Consider the following 18,555-nt stretch of genomic DNA (forward strand, 5'->3'; position numbering starts at 1 on the left):
ATGTGGTTCCCTGTGCATTTGTTATCGTGTATGCAAATACACCTCTCATTCCAGACCCCTGAGAAACCTCATTTTCTAAAGTAAACCTCATCAGTGCATACTTGCTACTTAACTGCAAAACTGGTGGAACCAAGAAGCATCTCCAAGGTGAACCTTGTGATTTCCAGGTGGTGAAGGAGGACACGCCCTTGAAGAGGTGTGCACCAGCAGTGTTGTTTAATGTAAATTCAAATTGTACCAAAGAAATAAACAGCATTAAGGCTTTATGACACCAAATACATGACTTCTAGGACCTGGAGGGAGCTCCACGAAAGCTGGTAAGGAGTATTTGCAAGGGCCTGGTGTGATAGAACAGGGCAGGGGTGACTTTAAATTAGAAGGGGGTAGATTTAGATTAGACACTAGGCAGAAATTCTTCCAGATGAGGGTGGTGAAGCCCTGGCCCAGGTAACCCAGAGCGGTGGTGGCTGGAGGTGTTCAAAGCCTGGTTGGATGGGGCTTTGAGCCCCTGATCGAGTGGGAGGTGTCCCTGTCCATGGCAGGGGGTTGGGACTGGATGGGCTTTGAGGTCCCTTATAACCCAAACCATTCTGTGATACCATTATATATGGGACAAAAAACTGCAATACTGCACGAGACTAAGGATCTTAGACCTCGTCTCCACATTTAGCTATTTCTGCTCTCTTGTCACAGCGCACCTTGCAGTACATATACAGTTACGTGGTTACATGGATAAGTCTTTTCTTTGCTTTGGGAAACTGTCACTCAGAAGGAGTTGTTATAGGCCAAATACTCCAGTTCTTCACCGAGATCATGCAATTTCTGGCACAGAATTTAACTTTGGCAAAAAGTTATATTCCAGTATAATTCTCCTCCAAGGTTCTGTAGTACATATCATCCAGCAGTAACTCTGACCTAGCCCTAGACATGCATGGTATGCCCATGCATGAGAATTCCTGCAGCAGCCTCACCTGGCATTGTTTTTGCATGGTAATACATATAAACTTTGCTGTTAGATGTTAAACTTTTCATCCAGTGGCAGTTCTAGCCGGAAAAAAACACTGGAAGTAGTGAGTTCTGCTTGAGGGCAGCTTCAAAAAAATCTCTCATGCAGTCTAGGAAATGTCTGCACTGAACTTCCCATACTTAAGGGCTGCCCTTTGCCTGGGAGGGGCTTAAGCTGCCCTGAGAAAACATGAGTCTCCAGATATTTGCACGAGTCAGCTGAAGTGATTTAGGACTTGCTGAGTTACAGGACTGTTCTGCCAAGAGGTGAAGGACTTTTAACTTGCAAAAACCTGAATATTTTGGATTTCACATTCATTTCAAAGTGTGGTAGAAATCCTGTGATTTCTCTTCTTTTACTCCTAGTGAGAGTAAGCAGGATCAGAATCCCCAGCTGATGTCACCAGGGAATTTTACAGCAGGAAGAAATTGCACAGCTTCTTGCCGAGGTGACAGTGGTGGGGTCAGGCTGATGCTGCCTTATCTCAGCTTTTCCCTGGGAGAGAGGGACTGTGTGCAAGGTCAGGCTTTGTCAAGGATGAGCTGTCAAGGGACAATACTGGCACAGTAGCCCCAAAGCTGGCCTGGATTCTTCCCTATAGGTTTCGTCTGCTCAGCAGATCCTAGAGGTTACTTTGTTTATTGAAATTAAAACAAGTTTAAGGCTTTAAAAAAACCTAACATGAATTACACAGGTTTTAATTGAACTTTGGAAAAAAAGAAAATAAAAACAAGTTTTAAATTATTTTATTTTAGGAAAAAAAAGAGGGGAAATAAATGATAAGCGAAATAAAAGAAGAATTCAGAAGGGGTTTATACTTTGGGGCTATTGCCTCTTCATGAAGTGTAAAGAGGGTTTAAACTTTTTTTGTGGATTTTAGATGTGATTTTTGGTGTTTTTTAATGTGCTTTAAGTATTATTTTAATGCCTTTGAAGCAATCCTTCACCTCGTTTGACTTGGCAGTAGCTGTGATGTAAATTTCCCATTAAATCTGTTTCCTGACACAGCACAGTTTGCATCTGGTGTGAATCTTGCCCACACTGCCTCAGTGGGGGACCCTGCAGACAGCAGACTCCACCACAGGTTGCGCAACGCCAGGTGTTTTCAGCCCCAGGCAGCTCTTCATTTCCAACGATTACACTTCAAAAATGAAAAGACTGCCAGCTTCTATGTTGCAGCAAAATTCTGACCAAGAAAGGGCTACTTAGACAAGTCAATCATGACTTTATTGGGCTGAATCACATCAGGCTCCAGACTCCTTCCCCGAGCTACAGAAAGGAAGGAGAGATGTTGACATATCGAAGCGCTGATCAATGACATTAAAAAAAGCTGCATTTGCCAACAAGGTGTGTTTGGTCCTGCAGAAGAAAGTCACAAGGAATTTGCTCCAAGAAGGGCTCATGTCAAAATGAGGAGGTCTGAGCTCTTGGTCATCTTGCTCCTGAAAGCAGAAACAGCAGACATGAAGGTCAGAGACCACTGCCCTCAGGAACTACTTGGTTAATACAAAACCATGGCAGAACAGGCTTTGGAGACCTCTCAAATGGCACTTTTGTGCGTGTCCCACACAGAGGTGTTTGACTTACACAAAGCTGTACGTGTGTGTCTGCATGCAAGCATCCAGTGCTTGTGCACATACACACTCGTTACAGATAATATGCACAAGCCCAGCCCTCTTTGCTGAAAAGCACCTTTCCAGACCAGTAAGGTTGATTTGTTGAGGCAAACAAGGACCTCTGACTCTGTCAAGTCAAGTATTCACCAATGTGGGCGCTTGTGTGTTTGACTCGCCCTACTGCCCTGGTTCCCGGTTCCTTGCCGTGCATCACATGCAGCAGTTGACTGGTGCCCCCTCACTCCCACGAGCACCCGCGTGTCTCTCTCTAGAGTCCCCTGCATCGTAGCTTCCAAAGAACTGGAGTTAGGTTTTAAACCCCCACTTCTACATGCTACAGTGGTTTGTTGAAGGGATGCCTGATGAGAGAGAGCAACAAACCCCAGCCTGTATCTGTCTTCCTCTGATGCTGTAGGGGAGCAGCTGGGTGTTCTCTTCTTGCATTGGGAATAATGCAGCCGCAGGTTTACCTCTAACTTTTCTGTCACTCTTAGCGTGGACGTTTCCCTTTGCAACATCCTTAAAAGCCCACTCACAGCCTATTCCTACTTTTGCCCCCCATGGTGAGACCCCATGGTGGCTAATGTTGCAGATATTAGTGTCCCTAAGTCATGACTGGAGCCGGACCCTCCCTGCAGCTACCTGCATCTTAGCTTCCATCTTAGAAGTGGAATTAATGTTTTAAAAAAACCCTTTCATCAGCCAGGCTGAAACACTTGAGGCTCTGTTTTAGAGCAATGGCTCCATCTTCTGAAAGCTGTGAGGAGAAATGAAGCAAGCAAGGTCTCTGAGGACTTGTCTTGCCCAGATACCCACCTGGATAGAGGTGGGTAATTGGGTCTGTGTTGTCAGAGATGCTGGAGATGTTGCTACCAAGTGTGCAGGAAGGGAGTCACAATGCACTTAAAGACACTGGGAAAGCCAGGATTGAGTTCACACCGTGTTGTCACGTAATGGCACGCAACAATGATCCATCAGGACATGCTTCAGAATTAAAAACACCTGATGATTCCAAGAAAGCCTTGCTGCTGGCCAGAGAGCCCCCCAGGACTCACCGCTACTGCAGGGCACCGATCTGCTGCAGAATCGTGGGGAGTCTCCAGCATAAGTTCCGCAGCTCGCAGAGTCCTCCGAGGCAGTGTCTGCCGATGTACACGCAAGGGACCTGGGCACAGAACAACACGAATTAATACAAACAGGTTGAGCTGTAAAGGCAAGGAGTGGGGAGGGGATTTGTCTGTGAAGCAGACTTCACTTCACAACAAGGAGGCGGCGTTTACAAAATCCTCCTTGTCTTGCCCCAAAACCCCCATCTGTCTGAGAATCTGCTGTCAGAAAAGAAGCTGTGGGGAAATGCTCTGCTGCTCACAGAGGCTTCAGCAAGACAAACCACACTCCAGGATTGCTCGGGAGGTGCTCCAAATGCACAATTCCAGAGGTCACATGAGAAAGACAGGAATAAAGAAGATTTCAGAGAGAAAAGAGGCATTTAGGAGGAGTGCTTGAATGGGACTGTAGGAAAAGAGCAAGAATGGTGAAGGCAGCCACGCAGAGCAAGCAGCAAAAACTGTGAAGATCAGCAGCATGTGTGGACCATGAAAGTGCCCATGGCAGGTTCTCCACGTGCCAAGGAGCTCCACCATCCTCCCGAGTGCTTCCCAGGCACCTGAAGCTGTTGGTGGGATGTGCTGTGATGGTCAAAGTCACTTGGAAAAGCAAACTTACATGTCTCACACAACCCCTTATCCAGGTAGTCCATCTCTGGCCCTTTGTCCTCCTGCACCTTCGTCCTCCTGCACCTTCTCAGTCCCCACCACCCGCTCTTTCCCTGCCTGGGCTGCTCCCTCTTCCTGCCCATCCCCCAGCAGCTGCCTGGGTGCCAGATGAGCAGCAATTGGTGCAGAGACAAATTTAAAAAGAAAAACAAATGAAAAAGCCCCTCTGCGAGGGCCAGGAACTATCACTGACCCTCAGGCTTTGAGACTTCCTCAAGACTCCTGAGTGCATTGCTGTGCAGAGGGAAGTGAAAATCATCATCGAGCTGGGAAAAAGCAGCCCAGCTACAGCCACGGAGAATAAAAAGAGATGAAAACAGAGGGAGAAGTGAAATTCTTTAATCAGTCACAGGTCAGGGGGTAACGAGCAGAGACCCAGACAAGAACAGGGATAAGATGGTAGGGGAAAAGCTGACAGTGGGGGGACAGGGGCTGGGAAAGCTGCTGCCCTGCTCCTGTGCACCCACGGGCAGGTCCACCAACAGGAGGAGAAGTGACCCCTGAGCAGGGACATCCCCACATCCCTTGAGCTTTTGGCTGCCCTCCCGGGGGACCCATGTGAGCGTACAGCCGTGTCCTTCTGCACTACCCTTCACCAACACCCTATGCTCCAAGCAGGCTGGTGACACCAATCCAGGCACACACTGGATCGTGGACAACATTTAGGTTTGTCCTTCCCCTTTCCCTTCCCCTTTACAATGGTTTTCTTCATTTCACCAGTTTTCTCCTGGCCCCTCATGTCCCCTAATATCTGAATGTCCCAGAAGAACCATCCCTGCTCCTCTCACTCACTGCCCTCATCCCACCACTGGGCTCCCCTTCACCTGTGCTGGAGCTGGGCAAAGGCTGGGCTCAGTCCTCTCCCAGGCATCTGCCTCCATCCCTCCCGACGGCTGCAGACCAGCCAGGCTCCGTGTCCAGCACCCTAGGGCCACGCATTGTGGCTTCCCAGCCCTGAGGAGACCTGTCAGACAGAGTGGCCGCAGCCGGGATCCTGCTGCACCATTGGTGCTCGGGCACAAGCCCAGCCAAAACCCAGAGATGCTCTCTGGCTGTGGTGGGCAACAGAAGCACTGACTTCTGCAGGGACTGGGGAAGAAGTGAGCTTTGAAGTGCACAGAGAAGTCGTTTCTTCCTCCTGCATGGCCAGCTTGGGGAACAAAGCTTTCTCTTTCTCTACCTGGTTTCGCTACCAGTCCCATCAATGCCCTCCTGCTGGGAATCAGTTTCTGCCTTCAGTTTCTGCCTCCCTGGCAAAGCTTCCTCCATCCCTCAGAAATTCCCCGCTGCCAGCTGCCAGGAAAGCGCTTCTGCCCTCAGGAGGTGGTTGCAGTTCCCAGCACTGCTCAGCGCTGGGATCCAGAGGATGCTGGGGGATTCCTGAGCTCCGCAGGGACCAGGGACCAGGGACCAGGCACAGGATCACATTCCAGAACAGATTGGGACAGGTCTGGGGCAGGGAGGAGGTAACTGCGTTAACACCGCTTTCCTGCAAGACCTGGCGCTACAGAGGGTTGGGGCTGAGGGAAGGAAGAGAAGAGGTGGCAGCTGCGGTGGAGAAAGGGCTGAGTTTGAGGGTGGCTGGGTGCTGGATGCTCTTCCTAAGAAGCTGGGCAAGATGCCTTGCAGGGGCCTGTGTGATACACGAGGATGTGACGGATGCATTTCCCTCAGCTGGCTTTTATCCCATAAATGCAACAGCCTGAGTGATGCAGCTTGCGAGCTCTGGCTGCTGGGCAGTGTGGCTGCACAGCAAGGGTCTCCCCTTGGGGGGACCCTTCTCAAGGGAACTCCTGAGCAGTGAGGTCCTTTACCAGTGACACAGAATCACAGAATCACAGAATAACCAGGTTGGAAGAGACCCACCGGATCATCGAGTCCAACCGTTCCCATCAAACACTAAACCATATCCCTCAGCACCTCGTCCACCCGTGCCTTAAACACCTCCAGGGAAGCTGAATCAACCACCTCCCTGGGCAGCCTGTTCCAGTGCCCAATGACCCTTTCTGTAAAGAATTTTTTCCTAACGTCTAGCCTAAACCTCCCCTGGCGGAGCTTGAGGCCATTCCCTCTTGTCCTGTCCCCTGTCACTTGGGAGAAGAGGCCAACACCCTCCTCTCTACAACCTCCTTTCAGGTAGTTGGAGAGAGCAATGAGGTCTCCCCTCAGCCTCCTCTTCTCCAGGCTAAACAACCCCAGCTCTCTCAGCCGCTTCTCATAAGGCCTGTTCTCCAGCCCTTTCAACAGCTTCGTTGCTCTTCTCTGGACTCGCTCCAGAGCCTCAACATCCTTCTTATGGTGAGGGGCCCAGAACTGAACACAGGATTCGAGGAGCGGTCTCACCAGTGCCGAGTACAGAGGGAGAATAACCTCCCCGGACCTGCTGGTCACGCCGTTTCTGATCCAAGCCAAGATGCTGCTGGCCTTCTTGGCCACCTGGGCACACTGCTGGCTCATATTCAGTCGGCTGTCAACCAACACCCCCAGGTCCCTCTCCTCCAGGCAGCTTTCTAGACAGACTTCTCCTAGTCTGTAGCACTGCACAGGGTTGTTGTGCCCCAAGTGCAGGAGCCGGCATTTGGCCTTGTTAAACCTCATGCCATTGGACTCAGCCCAATGGTCCAGCCTGGTGAGGTCCCTTTGGAGCCTCCCTACCCTCCAGCAGATCGACACTTCCACCCAGCTTAGTGTCGTCCGCAAACTTGCTAAGGGTGCACTCGATGCCTTCATCCAGATCATTGATGAAGACATTGAACAGGGCTGGACCCAGCACTGAGCCCTGGGGAACCCCACTTGTCACTGGCCTCCAGCTGGATTTCACACCATTTCCCACCACTCTCTGGGCCCGGCCATCCCACCAGTTTTCCACCCAGGAGAGTGTGCGCCTGTCCAGCCCAGAGGCTGACAGTTTCTCAAGCAGAATGCTGTGAGAAACTGTGTCAAAGGCTTTGCTGAAGTCCAGGAAGACCACATCCACAGCCTTTCCCTCATCCAGCAGCCGAGTCACTTTGCCATAGAAGGCGATCAGGTTAGATTACACATCCCTGCTGAGCCGCCAGTGGAGTAGCTGTTTGCCCTCACGAAGTGACATTTCAGTGGGAATAAATCACTTAGAGATAGCATGTTGTGTGACTCAGAGTGCTGTTTGCTCAGCCGTGCTCAGCTCTGCTCAGCTTGGCGTGCATGGGTGCTGAGGGACTGGGCTGCAAGCTGGGACATGCTGGTTAGAACCTTGCCAGCACCTACAACCGGTCCACTCAGACCAAGGCCTCCAGAGCCAACAACCGTGAGAAGAGTCTCAAAGGACGTAGCTCATCACAGGGCTTCAAGGGTGCAGCTCATCCCAGGGCTTGAAGGATGCACATCTCCAAAAGCTGCAGCAGCAAGACAAGGAGCTTGCTTGTTTGTAAGACTGTGAAGGAATCCAGTGAAGATGGAGAAGACCCCAGACCCAACACAGCTGCTGGGCTAAACCATGGCCTGAGTGGACAAGAAAATGGTCTGAAAGGGTGTAGCTGCCTCAGGAGGCCTTTGTTCCTGCTGTTGCCTCTCTCCAGCACTGACCTTGCTGCCGTATCCCTCTACTAAAATGAGTCTGTAATGAAACCTGATGCCTGGGAGTCAGTTTCAAGTAGCCTCAGATCCAGACCTTGGAGCAAATCATACCTGGCAGCAGTTGACAGGATGTCGGGATGGAAGGGGAGAGAAGTAGGGAGGCAGGATGAAACTTTGAGGCTTTGGCTAGGGGTAGAGGCTATCAGGTGTGCACATGCAGTCCTTCATCCACAACCACAGACCACAGCTCCTCCGTGCCCTCTGCAAGATCCCTGCAGAGCCCCTCCTGGATGGCAGCTGGGCTGCAAGTCAGGTACTTCTCCTTCTAGGAGGAGCTGTTTGACCTCAACAAGTGACATTTCAATGGGAATATATCACTTGGAGAAAGGCTGTCATGTGCACTTGCAGTCCTTCATCCACAAACACCAGCACAGCTCCTCCCTACCCTCTGCTCTCACCTTCTGCGTCTCCCAGACATAAACTGTTGGCCAGGTCTGGTGCCAGGATTGGATCCCACCACGCCCAGGCCCGTCTCCTAGGTGTTTGGAAAGCAAGGGAATTTATTCTGAACCCCAAAGATCAAGAGGAGGATCTCCTGTGCCTTGCTGCATCCCCAGTCCTGTGCAAAACACTCCTCATCCCTTAGAACCCCTTTTCCCTCCAGACATTTCCCCCATGCAGTGAGGAATGCAGTGAACTCATCTCCCAGCTCTGTGAACTAGCACTTCTGTTCACATAAGGGTTTTATCTTCAAGCTCCCATTCACAGCAGAGGAGCTGCCCTGGTTGCTAACGGGATCACCGTGGCCAGGCTGGACGGGTTCTGAGAAGGCTGATGTGGTTGCAGTTGCCCCTGCCAGTGGCACAGAGTGGGGCTGGGTGGGCTTTAAAGGTCCTGCCAGCCCAACCATTCTGTGATTCCTGGTCACTGTGCCAGATTGAGGCAGGGAGGATGAGGCAGGAGGTGCAGCTCCACAGTCTGACAGCTCCCAGAGACCTCGCACACATCCCCCGGCCAAAGCACCCACCACCGCTGGGGTGAAAGCTGGGCTCCAGCTCCTTGCACGGACCGGGTCCATGAGGGACCCAGGAAGGCTCAGCTCTGCTCCCGTCCAGCCACACAAGGTTCCTTGCTGGCTGGCTGACTCAGTGGTGGGGGATCCAGATGGGCTGCTGCCCCTTCCCAAGCTCAGGACGAGGACAGGGAGTCCAGCAAGGAATCAGGTCCTCTCTGCCACCCCTAAGAGGCTACAACTGAGCCGGTGGGATGAGACACACGCCTGGAGACAGGCTCGAGTCCGAGCAAAAGGACTTTGCAGGAGGCTCGGGCAGTGCGATGCCAGAGCTCTGCCAGCACCCACGGGACAGATACAGGGACGCTTTCCCTCAGAACAGGCGGGCAGTCCCACTGTCCCGAAAGCAGAAGTGCAAGTCTGGATTTTCCCTGGGATGAGTCCAGCTGCAGCTCTGGATGTGCAGCCGGTGCAGAAAAATCCCCTGAGCTCAAGCGGAGAGGACAGCAGGTCCCCGCGATTCCCTTCTCCTTCACTTCTTCAGGCGGTTGGACTCAGTGTTGCTTAGGGAGGTTTGGGGACAGGGGGACAGACATCTTTGCTAGGCAGAAGAACCCCTGCCCCTGAAGGGTGAATGGGCTGCCCTGTGGGAGAGCAGTCCTGAGGGAATTCCCTCTTGAAACTCTAGCACCAATGTGATGGATGTCCCTGCCCATGGGAGAGGTTTGGAATTGGGTGGGCTTTGTGTTCCTTTCCAACACAATCCATCCTGTCATTCTATGAAAAAGACCACAGTTCCACTTCTGACAGAGATTTCTGAGGGGGGAAGCCTCGACACAGGACCAGTAAATGCAGAAACACGGCTGCAAACACTTACCCTTTGATGGAAGTAATCCTGGATGTCCTGCCTCCTGGTAATGTCAACCCTTTCGAGGGCTCCAGGTGCGAAGTTGTATTCCATCAGTATGTCCATGACATTCCTGCTGTAAGGGCAGCCTTCCTTTACGAACACGGTGACTTTGTTCTCCCCGATTCTGCTGTTCACAAACCAATCAGCCATCCTGCTTTTTCGAGACTGGCACGAGCGCTGCCCTTCCCCAGCAAGTTTTAAGGCAGCTGCAGAGCCACAATGTCAGTCTGAGACTTTTAAGGGCTGCACAGAGCCTGCCTGCCTGGAAACCCCTCCCAGGAGGATGCAAGTTCAGGGACTTGGAGGCAGCAACACTTTCACTTCCTCTCCGCTCCTACACAAATTCCCAAGCACTGAGCAAAGCGCGGGGTCAGAGCAGGGAGACGGTGGCTGCCGGGCGCTGCTGCAGGGTGGGTGCTGGCACCAGCTCTGCAGGAGCTGCCGGGAACCCGTGCGCCGGCTGCGGCTGAGCTCCCGCTGTGGCCTCTCTGCCCTTGCACTGGCTTGGTTCTGCCTGTCCTGCCCCTCATCTCTCACCCTGCACGATGCTAAATCCACCTCGAGGGACGGCACAGACAGCAGGGAACTTCAGGGGCGCCCATCCTTTTCCCCACGCAGCCTTCCCATCCGCAAAGTGAGAAATAAACTCTCTGGTTTGTGTGTGCATATTTCTACCTGCAAACCTTTGGAAGGGGTGGGATTCCCTGCCAACAGTTCCCAACAGCACCTGGACCACTTGTCAGCCTTGCCTCATTTCCAGAAGGGCTTGTGCTTCATCCCAGACATGAACTGAGAACAAAAAGTGCTTGAGGAACCATCTCAGAGTTGACTAAAGTCTAAAAATGCCCCTTTGGCAGTCTCAGTTTGAAACCATATTTAGGGAACACAGTGATGAAATCCAAAGGATGCAACTCGTGTTGTAGGATACAATGTAAGCACAACAGTCTTAGGACTGTGATCCTGCATGAAGTTAAAGTTGTACAAGATGCAGCCAGGCAGGCAGCCGAGTAGGGCTAAACAGTGCCTGGATCTTGGCTGCTGAGCTGTGGGATGGCCTTGCACTCATGAGTGAGAAGCCTACTGGGACCATGGGCACCTCCAGCGCTGCAGCATCCCTCATGTGGACAGAGACCCTCTCATTCCATCCACCAACCAACATAAAGCTGCTTTATCACAGGGTTGGGAAACAACAGCTATAACGTCATGAACACCCTCAGGCACGTTCCAATGGGAGCAGGCTTCCCAAGGAGCCACAGATACAGTTAGCTGAGCTCCCTTACTCAGAACACCATCAGGTGGTATCTCTTCCAGGTTCAGGGAGTGCAGAGAAGATCAAGACAGTGGATGTCCAGTGACTTTTCAGCTGCTCAGCTCACCAGAAGCAGCCCTGCGTTCAGCACAAGGCACGAGGGAAGTTGCTGCCTGCTTCCTGCTATTGCTGCAGGTCCCTGGCCTCGGCCCACCCCAGCTTCAAGTCTCTGCCATGCGTTGGCCCCTGTCCAGCTCAGTCAGAGACCCTGAAGGGGCTGAGCACCATTCTGGCTCTGGAAGACATGGGGCAAGGTTATGGATTCCTTATCCACCAAGTGGTCCATCCATCAAATCCATCTCTCTTCAATTTAGAGACAAAGATGGCATGCAAGTCAGTGACGAATGCTTTGCACAAGTCCAGGTAGATGATGGCAGTTACTCTTCCCTTACCCATCAATGCTGTAGACCAATCATAGAGGCCACCACGTTCATCAGGTGCATTTTGCCCTGAAGCTCACGGCTTCTCATGTCAAGAAGCTCAACATAGGCTGGCAATGTCTGTTTGCAGCCCAGAAGGCCAGTAAAGTAATGGAGAGAATTCTTTCCCTGGGCTTGTGAGAAACACTGATGGAGTCCTGCATCCAGCTCTGGAGTCCTCAGCACAGGAAGGACATGGATCAGCAAGTCCCCATGAGGCCACAGAGATGATCCAAGGGCTGGAGCACCTCGCATCTGAGGTCAGGCTGAGACTGTTGGGGTTGTTCAGCCTGGAGATGAGAAGACTCTGGGAGACCTTAGAGCAGCTTTGAGTGCTGAAAGAGGTCTTATAAGAATGATGGGGACAAGCTTTCTAGCAAGGCCTGTTACAATAGGATAAGGGGTGATGGTTTTTAAAGTAAGAGAGAGGAGATTTAGACTAGATACAAGGAAGGAATTCTTTTCCAATGAGAGAGGTGAGGCCCTGGCCCAGGTTGCCCAGAGAGGCTGCAGATGCTCCATCCATGGAAACATTCAAAGCCAGGTTGGACAGGGCTCTGAGCAGGGGGTTGGAACTGGATGGTCTGTAAAGGTCCCTTCCAACCCAAACCATTCTGCGATTTTATGACTCTAATAAGCTACTAAAAATATTCAAATAATCACATGAGAGTGGCTAGAGAAAGTTTTTTATTTTGTACCAAAAATTTACATGTTCAGTCTAAAAACATGTACATTTAGCCAGAGTATATTAAAAGAAAAACATACAGGAGTTTCAGCACATGCCTAATAAAATAGCTTTTCTTCCTTCTAACTGTTTTTTTTTTATCAAATCAAATACACCAACACGTAAAGAACAATAGCAGAAGTTTTTTAACTGTCATGTGGGAAACATTTTTAGTGCAGAAAGCTTTCTTTTTCAGTCTCTATAAAGCTTAGTGATAGTTCATGACAAGCAAGAAATACATGGTACAATCTGTCATTCAAATATTGTCTCCTAGAAGTGGATTTTGGGAGTTAACTCTAAAGAAGGACGCAACAGTTGAAATGTGATTTACACCTGAGACTGAAACTCTGACCCTGAACACTCCAAGAGACCTCCTTAATTTGCCACCAGCCTCCTTCTTTGACGTCAACACTGCTGATGCCCTGGGAGTTTGGGAGATGCTTGCGAAAAGTTAAAAAGAATTATGGTTCTTACATAACACTAACCTCAGAATTTTGAGGCTGTGGCAGATAGCTGAGTCACAAGCTCTTTTGTGTGTGTGTGTCCAGAAATAGGAAAGGAAAAACCCTCTTAACCTCTGCAAAATAACATCAGGAGAAAAAAAACCCCAAACCTATGACAGTGGCATGGAATTTGAAACAAACAATTCAACTATAAAGCTGCATTGAAATAAAAAACAATCCTTAAATAAAAAAAAAAAAGCTTCAGCCATCTTCAACTCAAGGCTTAGTTCATTTTGTTGTTAATTTACATTTCTACATCCATGTAAGCTTGTGGCACAACAAGTGAATGACTTGGGTCAAAAAAACTCTCTACAGCACCTGCAAGGGTCACCCCAGTCACAATATTCACAATTTATCTGTTGAGTCTGGGAAAAAATCCTCTCAGCCATAAAAATTTCAGTTTTTTCCCACATGGTGTAGCTGAGGAGCACATGGTGACAATTCAATTTAAACCAAGTCCCCACTGGAGAGGGCTGAGCCCAAAGTCCCGTCACAGAAGCCAAGGATCCCTGTAGGACGGGCATCCCCATGAAGGTCACCTCCCTCCCCAGCCACCACATCTAATGATTGTGCTGTCAGCTACCAGCAGGGACTAGGATGACAAGACCCACTCTACCCAAAAAAGCCACCAGTGCCAGGGAGATTCCTCCCATAAAACCTACAAAAGGCTGTCGACTCCCTTTTCTCCACTCCCAGTCCCTACCAGTACCATATAGATATCCTTGGAATGAATTTATTTCTCCCTGACCTTTTTCCTCACAGTGAAAGCGTAACATGACCGCACCAACAGTAGTGTTTGACAGACTGCTAAAACAGACTTTCTTCTCCTGTTTACCAGGAGGAAAAAATATTTAGTTTTCCAGATTTTGGGGAGGCACCAGAGAATATAAGGATGCAGGGGCATTCCTCTGGAATTAAAATATCTACTTGTACAATTGTAAGAGTCTCCATAAAAGGAACTACAGATTGATCTGGAAGTAGAAAATTAATAGTAACTAAAATGCTGAATAAATCTACCTTTTATTTTGCAAATGAGCAGATGCTGCAGTAAATTTCTGCATTCTGAGCTATTTAAAGAATTCAGGAGCTGGCTTCTCATCTTCCCTGCACTGCCACCGTGCTCCTGTCATACATGTATCTGCAAAAAAACACCTCTTTTCAATAAATGCTGGTTTAGCAGCCACAAAGAACCACAAAACCCCAATAAAATAACCAATACAGAAATTAGAAGGAGGACTAGGTGTCAGTCATGACACTGTCCTGGACTATATTTAATCCCCATGAGTGTGAAATCCTTGTGCTTGAAGGAAATCATCATTATCCATTTCTCAATGCTACAAGAGAGAAAATTGAGTGGTTTCTTATCAAGGTAAGGAGTGCATCAGTAAGTGCACAGAAACATGGCATACAGCATTCCAGGGAAAGTCAGTAGCTGGGTTTGTTCTTGACGTGGTTTTTACCCTCCCTGTGGTTCCCAGTCTGAGATTTCCCTGTCACAATGCACTGTGTGTGTGTTCTATCTTCTTACATGATGGCACAATGACATTTCTGGGAGTGGACATAGTTCCTGTAGTCGGCGAGCTGCTTCAGGTACAGGCTGGAAGGCCATCGGTGCATCTCTACAAAGTTGCGCTCCTCCACTGAAGAAAGGGATAAAGGAATTAAAGGCAATATCCTATCACACAGCATGAGAATCATAGAATCATTAGGTTGGGAAAGACCTTTGAGATCATCAAGTCCAACTGTACCTGTTCATTATTAAATCATATCCCTAAGCACTTCATCTGCCCATCTGTTAAACACCTCCAGGAATGGGGACTCCACCACAGCCTCTCAGTGCCTGAGAACCCTTTTGGTGAAGACATTTTTCCTGATGTCCAGTCTGAACCTCCCCTGCTGCAGCTTGAGGCCATTTCCTCTCATCTTATCGCCTGTCAGTTGGGTGAAGAGACCAACACCCACCTCACCACAATGTCCTTTCAGGGAGCTGTAGCGAGCGATGAGGTCTCCCCTCAGTCTCCTTTTCTCCAGGCTAAACAACCCCAGGTGCCTCAGATGCTCCTTGTAAGACTTGTTCTCCAGCCCCTTAACCAGCTTCGCAGGCTGCATAAAATCTTTTAAAACTGGTGAAAAAGCACTAATGATACAAACACAACTGAAGAAGTAAAGATGACCGTGGTCCTTCACCAAATAGGAAGGACAACCTAATTCCTGCAGCTTCGGGAGAACTGGAGGGGGGCTGAGACAGAAGTTCTGTAGTGACAAAGACACTACAAAGTGCTCTCAAACTCACCCTGCCACCTGAATCAGCAGAGGAGAAGCAAAGCAAGTTCATCATGGACTGAACCCACTGGTAGGTGACCAGCACAGGTCCCTGCTCTCTGATGATTAATCCAGAACAGGCTACACAAAATGGACATTTCAGAAGATGAATACATGGGAAGCTGGGAGATCAATTCTAGGTCCAAACAAAGCAGGGAGGATCTGGCTCTCCTTCCTTTGCTCATGACAATTACAAATTCATCCATCATCATACACACATGGACAAGCCTTGCAAATAAGGAAAAAGGACCTTTAATTGACTTCAGACAAAGAGAATTTTGGATCACTGACAAGAAAAAATCCCTTTCTGGAATACACCAGCCCCATACCAAGAGTCTGAACATGAACCGTGGGTCAAAGAAATGCACAATCAACACCACCTTCATCAGAGTGATAAAAAAATCCTGTAAGCAATGAAACACTGTTTGGGAAAATAAATACTACTTTCCTGGAAGAATCTGGGTCTGTGGACGTGAGGTATTTGATTTCACAAGATCTGCTGGAAAGTACTTTAAGAATCCTATTTTCTTCCAAAATAAATCCTCAGTCCCTATAGAGCAGGTATTGGAAGCGGCTCACTATCTTGAGTTAAACAGACAAACCAAACAAACTCAAATACATAAGGACATGGAGGAGTTGACATACAATGACCAAACTGCCCTATTTCCTTCAGTTATGGGTGGCAACCTGTCCATCAGCACAGGAACCAGAAGACAAGGGGATGTGGTTGCTGGATATGCTTCTCTTCACCTGTTGAATGCTGGTCCCACAGTAGGGTGGTGAAGCATTCAGCTTAAACAGACTCTGGACTGGATTAGTCTGCAGAACCTAAAGAATTCCTAGTCATCTTCTCAAGAAGTAAAAGTGTCCAGTACCTTCTGATCTAAGCAGAACTGAAAAATATTTCCTGTTTTAAAAGTAATTTATACATTACCTGAAAGATCTTGAAACTCAGGCTTTTGGCTGAAGATGAGGTAGTTAGTGGCAATAAAATGAAGCAGCCAAGTTGAAAGACAATCAGAATTGTGAAACTGTGAGAAGAAAGAAAACACAAACAATGCTTAATGCTATCGTGTCCAAAACTCAACCACAACTTGCATGTCAAAATAATTCACATTTCCACTGTCAGCACAGCAGTTTACCAAATAATGTTTTGACTGTAGGCAATAACGAAGGAGAAATCATTGATGAAAATACATAAACAGATGGAGACCCAAAACTGAACAACAAAGCTCCCTCCCTGTAAGAGTCGGTCAAAGGATCGATTTCTGTCCCAACATTTTCTCATTTTTAGCCTCAGAACTTGACTGTAGAAATCACAAATGCAGGTCTAAGGAAAATGGCCAGAGCTGGTATGGAATGAATGCTTTGTACGTAACTACCTGTACCTACTTCCTCATCTCAAAAATGTTTTGTACCTGTCTTCAAGCCTCTCTGCTCCCTACCATTGTGAAAGATCCATGAAGCAAGGAGGAAAAGACAGGAAGACAGACCCATAGCCAACAGAGCATGCGTGCAAGGTGATGATGACTACTGGCCTTCATCGGGAGACCCCAGGTCGACCACCGCCTCCACAAGGAGCGCATGCCCAAGGGGAGGAGACCTGCAGACACTCCTCTCTTGGCATGTGTGACCTGCTAGGTGGAGATTGGCACATCTCCACAGGCAAAGGCGGGTCACAGGTGTATTGACTAGCATAAAATTCAGCTCCGGAGCAGCTGAACTGGGGGGAACAGAAGACCAAGACAGAAGAAGACCCCCCCACCGTGCGATCACCTCCATCAAAGACTGAAACAGCAGAACACCTTCTGGACCAGGACTCCCAGAGATGCCAGACATCTGTGGACCTGTGGTGGTAGCTATGAACCCCTTTTCCTTCCCTTTTACCCCCATCTCTTTCATTGTTCTCTGTCTCTTTCTCTATCGTAAGTCGCTTTAAAAGCACAATTAATAAAGCACCAGTTTATTTGAAATTTAACTCCCTTGACTTGTTGAATTTTTGCCTTTTTCCCGTTGCACTCTGAAATCATAAATGTAACGAACCATCATGCGTCCATTTATGGGTGGACCGTGACACTCCCCCAGCAGTGTGACCTAACCCCCAGTGGTCAATTTCATCATCCATACTGGAAATATTTGTCTTCCGCACAGCAGTGGAGATTCAGGAAAAGGAAGGTAAGGAGCATGCCATGTTGGGTTCTTTCTCCACGAAACTCTGTTCATTTAAGATAAGAACCTCCCTGAGACTCATAAACCATTCAGTTCTTATTTTCCTCTTTGTTTTCCAAATCTGCCTTTACTGTCTAACTTTCTCTCTTTTATTTTTCATCCTAATATTTTATTTTCATGCTTTTTATGTATTTCACTCACTATCCCATGAGGTTAAGTCTCCTTGGCTTCTTGCATAGAATACAACTTTCTTTTTGACTCAAAGAGGAAGTGGTGCATCTTCACTTGCCTAAAATAAAACTTTTTTGGTAGAAGCTGCAATTAAGCTGAATTATTGCAACGTGTCCATAATGAGGGAAACTGCACAGATTATGTTATGACTGCATGCCATGCAGTAAAAGCCTGAAGGCCTTATTTTAGCCAACCTTGCACAATGCTTGTCCTTGGGAATGAAAATGATTAAGATAAAAATCTTAATAATGAAACAACCCGCACTAATTAGAGTCAACCTATACGGTCTTGTTTGATATATACAACACATACCTTAGCTTTTTTGAGCAAGCTAACAATACTGAGGCTTGTGGATGCCAGTTCCCTGCTAGGCATGCTCTGAAGCTGTGTGATAATGTAAAGCTCACAAATATGCTGGAGTCTGACTACTTGGTACATCTCTGCGCAGATCAAAAGAGACATAGCTTGGAGGATACTGGCTGAAAGAGAAGAAAACAGAAGTTTTGTGTATTCAACCTTTTTAAGAAGAAAATCAAAGCACTTTCAACAAATCATCTTTTAAACAACCAACAACAAAAACAAAATCAAACCACTGTTGATTACTTTATGCCACATCCCTGGAAATGTTCAAGGCCAGGCTGGATGGGGCCTTGGGCAGCCTGATCCAGTGGGACCTGTCCCTGCCCATTGCAGATGGGTTGAAACCAGATTATCTTTAAAGTCCCTTCCAATCCAAACTATTCTATGATTCTGTTTTTCCTTATTATAAGTTTGCTGCATTGCTCTCTTCTTCCAGATAAACTATTTAACAAACAAGAAAGAGTAGTTAGCACTTTTTAGAAGGAAAGTGTAATAAATTGTTGCCAGAATCACAGAATTGTTTGGTTAGAAAAGACCTTTGAGACTGAGTACAGCCATACCTGTCCGGTGGGTCTTTTCCAACCTGATGATTCTATGACTCTATGATACTGCACCATCCCTGAGCACCTCATCTGCCTGTCTGT

At 48.3% G+C, this 18,555-nt stretch overlaps 1 protein-coding gene and 1 long non-coding RNA gene across 3 annotated transcripts in view; both read right to left on the reverse strand.

Annotated features, from left to right (window-relative positions):
• Positions 1-1,819: 1,819 nt before the first annotated feature.
• On the reverse strand, positions 1,820-10,113 carry LOC138733658 (uncharacterized). Its single transcript, XR_011339436.1, has 3 exons — positions 9,842-10,113; positions 3,678-3,787; positions 1,820-2,448 (listed from the first exon to the last, which is right to left on the reverse strand). It is a non-coding gene; the product is annotated as an uncharacterized lncRNA (long non-coding RNA).
• Positions 10,114-12,276: 2,163 nt separating this feature from the next.
• RHOBTB3 (Rho related BTB domain containing 3) overlaps positions 12,277-18,555 on the reverse strand; it is a 32,946-nt gene continuing 26,667 nt past the window's right edge. For both annotated transcript variants that reach the window (XM_069881083.1, XM_069881082.1), the window contains 3 exons: positions 17,864-18,030; positions 16,086-16,182; positions 12,277-14,469 (listed from right to left, as the gene is read on the reverse strand). In XM_069881083.1, the coding sequence (XP_069737184.1) occupies positions 14,354-14,469; positions 16,086-16,182; positions 17,864-18,030 (380 nt within the window). In that variant the 3' untranslated portion in view covers positions 12,277-14,353. The remainder of the gene's footprint in view (positions 14,470-16,085; positions 16,183-17,863; positions 18,031-18,555) is intronic.

Source organism: Phaenicophaeus curvirostris, chromosome Z (genome assembly GCF_032191515.1).
Source record: "Phaenicophaeus curvirostris isolate KB17595 chromosome Z, BPBGC_Pcur_1.0, whole genome shotgun sequence".
Classification (NCBI taxonomy): Eukaryota; Metazoa; Chordata; class Aves; order Cuculiformes; family Cuculidae; genus Phaenicophaeus; species Phaenicophaeus curvirostris.